The sequence below is a fragment of the Oratosquilla oratoria genome, unplaced genomic scaffold (genome assembly GCF_046742065.1).
Source record: "Oratosquilla oratoria isolate Oo_2021 unplaced genomic scaffold, ASM4674206v1 SCAFFOLD92, whole genome shotgun sequence".
Taxonomy (NCBI): Eukaryota; Metazoa; Arthropoda; class Malacostraca; order Stomatopoda; family Squillidae; genus Oratosquilla; species Oratosquilla oratoria.
Window position 1 is genome coordinate 630,001 of NW_027467756.1, and position 10,000 is coordinate 640,000.

At 39.2% G+C, this 10,000-nt stretch overlaps 1 protein-coding gene across 1 annotated transcript; it reads right to left on the bottom strand.

Moving 5' to 3' along the window:
• Positions 1-487: 487 nt before the first annotated feature.
• On the bottom strand, positions 488-1,089 carry LOC143024107 (uncharacterized). The gene has a single exon (XM_076182876.1). The coding sequence runs from the start codon at positions 897-899 to the stop codon at positions 624-626; it is 276 nt and encodes a 91-aa protein (XP_076038991.1). The 5' UTR covers positions 900-1,089; the 3' UTR covers positions 488-623.
• Between the last annotated feature and the right edge of the window lie 8,911 nt (positions 1,090-10,000).

Here is a 10,000-nt window from a genome sequence, read left to right on the forward strand (position 1 = left end):
CCAGAACGGTAGAGATTTGTAAATTCATGATGAGGTATCTGGCGGTTTTATTCAGCTGAGGGAAACCCTATCGCTTCTCGAAAGGCGAAAAGGTGGCTTTTATGTCTTTGTTTTGTAACAATTCTGCCAGGTTCCCATTTTGGTATATTTCTTTTCTCTTTTTCTTTTATTAAGGCGTCATCTTCTTCTCTTAGTATTCTTTTTCATACGTGTTTGCACTGGATTGCCCCAGGCATGGGAATATGAAGGACTAATTCTGCATTTAATGGTTTTGCTGGGATACTTTTTGTTTTACGATACCATTATTCTTGTACACATACTTCATTGAATTGTTGCTTCTTTTATGAGCCGATTAACTGTATTTTTTTTCACTTTTAGAGGATCGGAGCGTGCATGGTAATTTGACCTTTGACATGGCAGAGACTTTGATTTTCCTTTAGTTTTTCTTAACAAAATTTCCTCCATCCAGAAATCCTGTGGAGCGGGTCTGGTTCTAGAAGGTGGTGTACAACAGACCGAGAAGAAATGCCGAGTTCGCTCCAGGATGGCAATTCCATCAACTTTGGGTCCTTTTGGACCCACATTCTGTAAGAGTCATCCTCCTATACAGCCTGACCCCAGGGCTACCCTCTGGTCAGCAGGTTGAAAAGGATGACCCCGCATGACCAGAGGTCAACTGGAGGGCCGAGGTAGGTCGACCCGCTGAGGACCTCCGGTGCCATGTAAGCCGGAGTGCCAACAGTCCCTTGGAGTCGGACCTCCTCGCCCTTGAGCACGAAGAGATCGGCCAAGCCGAAGTCGGCGATCTTGAGGATCTTGTCCTCCGTCAAGAGAAGATTTGCCGGCTTGAGGTCCCGATGCGCGACGCCCCTGGCATGGAGGTGCTCGACGCCAGACATCAGCTAATGGAAGTAGCCGAGGGCGTCCTCAGTTGTGAGGCTCTTGTTGATCGCACTGTGCAGATCGCCTCCAGAACAGTACTCCATAAAGAGATGGAGCTCTTGCCGTGCAGTGTACCCGCTCCTGTTGACTTGTCTTTCCCAGCAGAACAGGTTAATGACGTGCGGGTGTTTGACCTGGAAGTGAACGACTTCCTCGCCGAAGTAAAGGCCTTTGGTGGTCTTCTGACTTACCACCTTCTTGGCGATGTTTGCGCTCTTGGCCTTGTTCTTGAGAAGGACCACCTTGCCGAAGGAGCCTGTACCAAGAACCCCTGAGGTGGTCCAGTCGTAGGTCTTGAAGACACGAGCTTGTTTCCTATTAGCCCGAAGCATCGTTTCCGTGGGTGTCTTCTCGATGGGGCTCTGAGGAATCTCTTCTTCGCTCGGCCGTGAAGAGGTGCATCCGCACAAACTGACGAAAAAGGCGCCAAGTCGAACCAGGAGCTTCCTCGTTGCTCCATTCTTAATTCCGTTCTGCTCCTGGTTTCCTGGAGGGCGTCGTCGATGTCCAAAGCGTTTCAAGAATTTCTTGATCATCTTGAAGTGTTCTCGTACAAAATATAAAATACCTTAGCGTAAGACTATAAAGAAGATGGAACGTCTTTGACATCCAAGTTTTGCTTCACTTGTGGCTGATTTGTCTCCTGTACCGGAGCATGAGACGAATAAAATTTTCGATATAAAATTAATCCAAAATGACGTTATAAGCTCTCTCACTATATATATATATATATATATATATATATATATATATATATATATATATTATATATATATGTATATATATATATATATATTATATATATATGTATATATATATATATATACACACACACACACATATATATATATACACACATATACACACACACACACACACACACACACACACACACACACACACACACACACACATACGCACACACACACACACATATATATATATATATATATATATATATATTCATATATATATGTATATATATATATATATTCATATATATATGTATATATATATATATATATATACATGTACGTATGTTTGTGTGTGTGTGTGCGTGTGTTTGTGTGTGTGTGTGTCTGATTTTTTCATATTTTGCTCTCTGTCTTACTTAAAAATTTCTCGCTCTATGTCTTCTTACAATATTTATCATATTCCACAAATACTTCATCTCAAAATATATTCGGTCTCTTTTTTAACGCCATCCACATATCTAAAGTATTTGCTTTATATATTTCCTTCATTCATGATATCTTTGCTTTTTTCCCTAATACACGTTTCTCATTAATAGAATCCATTCTTATATTTAAAGGGTGTCTTTCCCTAAATGGAATGTGTATATAAATAATTTCTTTATGTATGTTTTGAAATATTTCTCACGAGTGACTCACAAAATGTTCACTTAAAGTCTACATGACTCTGAGCTAAACCTCTCAACATAGATCAATAAAATGAGTATTTTACAGATACTCTATTCTGAAACATTTTGCAGATTCACTTAGGTTGTGATTATCACATGTAATATCTTCACCAGCTTCATCCGTTATTATACTTTTGTGGTTATTGACCAGCAAGTGTGCTCTTATTTGATACACCAAGCGATTGTCACCGAGAAGGTCTACACTGCCATGCTCAGTGGTTGTCCAGTTAACATAGGTGAAATTGAAATCTTCCATTACCAGCACGTTACGATTACGAAAGCTAGACAGTTCTTGTGAAAGAGAGGATTGTCACATTGGACCAAGTGACTGAAATGACCCCATGAATTTCTATGATACCGGTGGACTTTAGGTGAAATGTCAGAGTACATCGATTTAACGCTACGGCATTTTTTTTTTTTTTTTTTTTTTTTTTTGAGGACCATAAGTTTAGAATATAGTATATAGACATAAACCTCATTTATTTTTGCTGTGTAGGAGATATACAGAAGCCTTTAGTAGCCTTACATACGTTTTAGAATATATAGACATAAGCCTTTATTAGTTTTACAGTTTGGAAGATATACAGAAGCATTTAGTATCCCTACATTCATAGGGAACGAATACGCATAATTGGTATCATAAACCATCTTTACTTATATGTTTAATGAATGCAAAGGCGGATAACATGTGCATGAATTATTCATTCGTGTACTCAATAACGACCCCTCTCAACAATTAACTCCTTCATTACCTCCTTCTTCAGCAAATACCAAGGAAAGAAAAAAAAATAGAATCTGTGTCGGCCAAAATTTTCACTAACCAGCAATTTTTGCATGTTTACCAATACAAAGGAGTACAAAGGAGGAGCATGCCGACAGGAGACCTTTTGGTCCATAACTAGCTCGGATGCGAAAAAATATACAATTATAAGTAAATAGATAAATAAATAAGAATTATAATATAATGATAAATAAAATAAATGAATAAATGAACAAATAAACAGGTAAAGTGAAATAATAAAGAAACAGGTAAATAGTAAAAAATAATAAATTGACAGATATATAATAATAAATGATAACTGATCAAATAATGATAAACAGACAAATAATAAGCAATTTTATTCACCTGAAGAGAAGCCCCAGGAAGCAAAAAGGATCCTAATAAATCCCACCCACATGCAGAATACTTTAGGAGAATATGGAGCCGATAAGTTCACTTAAATCTTGAGGAAGTGACACCTACAGAAGTTCCGAAGAACTAACGGTGGTATCATTTAAAAAGAAAAAGAAAAAATCAGTATATAACTTTTGTATAGATCCTTGGGAGGGAAAGATTTATATAAGGTGTTGTTACTTGCAGCGAAGGTCAAGGGATTGGTGGTTCGAACCCTGCCACCGGCGAAGTTGAAACAAGGCCATGGTTTAATCAAACGCTACGAAATCTTTTGTGAGGGGCACCGTCCTAGCCTTCCGATAGGGGATAGTTTGTGACGTTAAACCACATCATAGTAAGAATCTTACGGTGGTATTTAAAAAAAATATTTCCTTATGTAAATCTTTCCCTTCCAATGATTTATATAAGATTTATATAAGGAATATATATATATTCTTAAGATTACCTCCTCCTCCTTCTTTCCCTCCTTCTTCTCTTCCTTATCCTATTCCTCTTCCCACTCCTAATTCTCTCTCGCCGTCACTATGACACGATGCCATAACAGCCGTCCACCTCCCTCTGCTGTTGCTGTTGTTTGTCCCCATCCTGTACCATTTTCCCCAGTTGAGCTCTATTCCTGGTAAAAGCGCACAGAGCGCCTTCACAGTCAACAGATGTCCTCCGACCACCTGGGTTTTCCCCGCGTCGGCTGTCGCCAGAACGATAGAGATTTGTATATTCATGTTGAGGTATCTGGCGGTTTTATTCAGCTGAGGGAAACCCTATCCCTTTTCGAAAGGCGAAGAAGAGGCTTTTATATCCTTGTTTTGTAACAATTCAGCCTGGTTCCCATTTTCTTATATTTCTTTTCTCCTTTTCTTTTATTGAGGCGATGATCTTATTTTCTTAGTATTCTTTTTCATACGTGTTTGCACTGGATTGCCCCAGTCATGGGAATATGGAGGACTAATTGTGCATTTAATGGTTTTGCTGGGATACTTTTAGTTTTACGATACCATTATTCTTGTACACATACTTCATTGAATTGTTGCTTCTTTTATGAGCCGATTAAGTGTATTTTTTCACTTTTAGAGGATTGGGGCGTGCATGGTAATTTGGCCTTTGACATGGCAGAGACTTTGATTTTCCTTTAGTTTTTCTTAACAAAATTTCCTCCATCCAGAAATCCTGTGGAGCGGGTCTGGTTCTAGAAGGTGGTATACAACAGACCGAGAAGAAATGCCGAGTTCGTTCCATGATGGCAATTCCATCAACTTTGGGTCCTTTTGGACCCACATTCTGTAAGAGTCATCCTCCTATACGGCCTGACCCCAGGGCTACCCTCTGGTCAGCAGGTTGAAAAGGATGACCCCGCATGACCAGAGGTCAACTGGAGGGCCGAGGTAGGTCGACCCGCTGAGGACCTCCGGTGCCATGTAAGCCGGAGTGCCAACAGTCCCTTGGAGTCGGACCTCCTCGCCCTTGAGTACGAAGATATCGGCCAAGCCGAAGTCGGCGATCTTGAGGATCTTGTCCTCCGTCAGGAGAAGGTTTGCCGGCTTGAGGTCCCGGTGCGCGACGCCCCTGGCATGGAGGTGCTCGACGCCAGACATGAGCTAATCGAAGTAGCCGAGGGCGTCCTCAGTTGTCAGGCTCTTGTTGATCGCACTGTGCAGATCGCCTCCAGAACAGTACTCCATAAAGAGATGGAGCTCTTGCCGTGCAGTGTACCCGCTCCTGTTGACTTGTCTTTCCCAGCAGAAGAGGTTAATGACGTGCGGGTGTTTGATCTGGAAGTGAACGACTTCCTCGCCGAAGTAAAGGCCTTTGGTGGTCTTCTGACTTACCACCTTCTTGGCGATGTTTGCGCTCTTGGCCTCGTTCTTCAGTAGGACCACCTTGCCGAAGGAGCCTGTACCAAGAACTCCTGAGGTGGTCCAGTCTTGGGTCTTGAAGGCACGAGCTTGTTTCCTATTTGCCCGAAGCATCGTCTCCGTCGGCGTCTTCTCGATGGGGCTCTGAGGAATCTCTTCTTTGCTCGGCCGTGAGGAGGTGCATCCGCACAAACTGACGAAAAGTGCACTGAATCGAACCAGGAGCTTCCTCGCTGCTCCATTCTTATTTCCGTCCTGCTCCTGTTTTCCTGGAGGGCGTCGTCGATATCCAAAGCGTTTCCAGAATTTCTTGATCATCTTGAAGTGTTCTCGTACAAAATATAAAATACCTTGGCGAAAGACTATAAAGAAGATGGAACGTCTTTGACATCCGAGTTTTGCCTCGTTTGCGGCTGGTTTGTCTACTCTCCCAGACGTTGAGACGAATAAAAATTTGGATACAAAATTAATCCAAAATAACGTTATAAGCTTTCTCACTATATATATATATATATATATATATATATATATACATATATATATATATATATACATATATATATGTATATATATGTATATAGATGTATATATATGTATATATACATGTATATATGTATATATATACATGTATATATGTATATATATACATATATATATGTATATATATACATGTATATATGTATATATATACATGTATATATGTATATATATACATATATATGTATATATATATGTATATATATACATATATATATATATATGTATATATATATGTATATTTGTGTGTGTGTATGTACTATATATATATATATATATATGTACGTGTGTTTGTGTGTGTATGTGTGTGTGTGTGATTTTTTTAATTTTGCTCTCTTTCTTAAACATTTCTCACTCTATTCCTTCATACAATATTTATAATATTCCACAAATACTTCATCTCAAAATATATTCAGTCTCTTTTTTAACGTCTTCAAAATATCTAAAGTATTTGCTTTATATATTTCCTACATTCATGATATCTTTGCTTTTTTCCCTAATACACGTTTTTCATTAATAGAATCCATTCTTATATTTAAAGGGTGTCTTTCCCTAAATGGAATGTGTATATAAATAATTTCTTTATGTATGTTTTGAAATATTTCTCACAAGTGACTCACAAAATGTTCACTTAAAGTCTGGATGACTTTAAGCCAAACCTCTCAATATAGATCAATAAAATGAGTATTGTACAGATACTCTGTTCTGAAACATTTTGCAGATTCACTTAGGTTGTGATTATCACATGTAATATCTTCACCAGCTTCATTAGTTGTTATACTTTTGTGGTTATTGACCAGTAAGTGTGCTCTTATTTGATGCACCAAGCGATTGTCACCGAGAAGGTCTACACTGCCATGCTCAGTGGTTGTCCAGTTAACATAGGTGAAATTGAAATCTTCCATTAGCAGCACGTCACGATTACGAAAGCTAGACAGTTCTTGTGAAAGAGAGGATTGCCACATTGGACCAAGTGACTGAAATGACCCCATGAAATTCTATGATACCGGTGGACTTTAGGTGAAATGTCAAATTATATCGATTTAACGATACGGCAGTTTTTTTTTTTTTTTTTTTTTTTTGAGGACCATAAGTTTAGAATATAGTATATAGACATAAACCTCTTTTATTTTTGCTGTGTAGGAGATATACAGAAGCCTTTAGTAGCCTTACATACGTTTTAGAATATATAGACATAAGCCTTTATTAGTTATACAGTGTAGAAGATATACAAAAGCATTTAGTAGCCTTACATACAAAGGGAACGAATAGAAATAATTGGTATCATAAGCCATCTTTACTTATATGTTTAATGAATGCAAAAGCAGATAACACGTGCATGAATTATTCATCCATATATTCGATAACAACCCCTCTCAGCAATTAACTCTTTCATTACCTAAATTGACTTTGTTCAGCTAAGGGGGGGATATACCAAGCAAAGAAAACTACGTAAAATCTACATCGGCCAACTTTTTTCACTAACCAGCAATTGTTGTATGTTTACCATTGTAAAGGATTACAAAGGAGGAACATGCCGACAGGAGACCTTTTGGTCCATAAATAGGTCGGATGCGAAAAAGGTTATAACAATGATAAGTAAATAAATAGATAAAGATTATAATAGTACATAAAATAAATAAATAAACAGGTAAAGTTGAATAATAAACAAACAGGTAAATAGTAAATAATAATAAATTGATAGATAAATAATAATAAATGACAATCAATCAAATGATAAAAAACAAACAGACAAATGATATCATGTCAGATGCTAAGCAATTATATTCACCTGAAGAGAAGCCCCAGGAAGCAAAAATGATCCTAATGAACCCCACCCACATGCGGAACACTTTAGAATTAATGGAGTCAAGAAGATTACTTAAGTTTTGGGGAAATGACACCCGCAGAAATCACGAAGAACTAACAGTGGTAATCTTAAAAGAAAGAAAAAAATATATATAAATCTTTGGAAAGGGAAGATTTATTTGAGGAAAATTTTAGGGGGGAATACCACCGTAATAATCGGTGGTATTCTCAAAAGAAAAAATATTTCCTTATATAGACCTTTCCCTTCCAAGGATTTATATAAGATTTATATAAGGAATAATTTTTTTTTTTTTTTTTTTTTTTTTTTTTTTTTAAGAATACCACCGTGAAACCCAATAAGTTCTTAGGTATTGAAACACTGGAGGCTTGGGAGGTAAGGACGAGGTACCAAAACGGGGATGTGAGAGGCAATGGATCCTTGAAATCTCCTAGAGGTTCATAACTTAGTCGACACTCATTGATCGGAAAATCGCTTTCGCGTCTTCGCTTCGGCAGATTTAGGAACGTTCCACGTAAACGATTCCTCTGCCTGAAGACTCGTGACCCCTACTGCCCGAGATTCGGTCTTTAACTGAGTCGAAGTGAATTAATGAATCGGTCAGTCCGTCAATCAGTCAGTCAGTTTGCTGCATGGGAGTCGTACCTCATTTTTTTTTTTTTTTTTATATCATTATAGTCCTTCATTTTTTTCTTTTTATAATTTGCCACCGTCATTTCTTCGTATTTCTCACCCTGCCCTTCCTTTTAAACCTTCCTGATCCTGTTCCTCCTAATCCTCATTCTCCTTCTATCCCTCCTATTCTTTCGTCATACTTCCTCTTTTTTTTATAAGCATTATTGTTCTTCATTTTTTTCTTTTTATAATTTGCCACCACCACCTCTTCTTTTTTCTCACAATTCCTTTCTTTCCAAATCTTCCTAATCCTGTTCCTCCCAATCCTCCTTCTCCTTCTTTCCATCCTATTCATTCCCTTCCGCTTTTCCTCCTACTTGCATTACTTCTTACTGGTGCTTCTTCTCTTCTTTGTCCTATTCCTCTTCCCATCCCTAACTCTCTTTCTCTCTCCGTCACTCTGACCCGATGCTATAACAGCCGTCCACCTCCCTCTGCTGTTGCTGTTGTTTGTCCCCATTCTGTACCATTTTCCCCAGTTCAGCTCTATTCCTGGTAAAAGCGCACAGAGCGCCTTCACAGTCAACAGATGTCCACCTGGGTTTTCCTCGCGTCGGCTGTTGCCAGAACGGTAGAGATTTGTATATTCATGTTGACGTATGTGGCGGTTTTATTCAGCTGAGGGAAACCCTATCCCTTTTCGAAAGGCAAAAAGGAGGCTTTTATTTCCTTGTTTTGTAATAATTCTGCCTGGTTCCCATTTTCGTATATTTCTTTTCTCCTTTTCTTTTATTGAGGCGATGATCTTCTTTTCTTAGTATTCTTTTTCATACGTCTTTGCACTGGATTGCCCCAGTCATGGGAATATGGAGGACTAATTGTGCATTTAATGGTTTTGCTGGGATACTTTTTGTTTTACGATACCATTATTCTTGTACACATACTTCATTGAATTGTTGCTTCTTTTATGAGCCGATTAAGTGTATTTTTTCACTTTTAGAGGATTGGGGCGTGCATGGTAATTTGGCCTTTGACATGGCAGAGACTTTGATTTTCCTTTAGTTTTTCTTAACAAAATTTCCTCCATCCAGAAATCCTGTGGAGCGGGTCTGGTTCTAGAAGGTGGTGTACCACAGACCGAGAAGAAATGCCGAGTTCGCTCCAGGATGGCAATTCCATCAACTTTGGGTCCTTTTGGACCCACATTCTGTAAGAGTCATCCTCCTATACGGCCTGACCCCAGGGCTACCTTCTGGTCAGCAGGTTGACAAGGATGACCCCGCATGACCAGAGGTCAACTGGAGGGCCGAGGTAGGTCGACCCGCTGAGGACCTCCGGTGCCATGTAAGCCGGAGTGCCAACAGTCCCTTGGAGTCGGACCTCCTCGCCCTTGACCACGAAGAGATCGGCCAAGCCGAAGTCATCTTGAGGATCTTGTCCTCCGTCAGGAGAAGGTTTGCCGGCTTGAGGTCCCGGTGCGCGACGCCCCTTGCGTGGAGGTGCTCCACACCAGACATAAGCTAATGGAAGTAGCCGAGGGCGTCCTCAGTTGTGAGGCTTTTGTTGATCGCACTGTGCAGATCGCCTCTAGAACAGTACTCCATAAAGAGATGGAGCTCTTGCCGTGCAGT

Excerpts from the sequence above, each read along its gene's own strand:
- LOC143024107 (XM_076182876.1), bottom strand. The coding sequence starts at position 899 with ATGTCTGGCGTCGAGCACCTCCATGCCAGGGGCGTCGCGCATCGGGAC.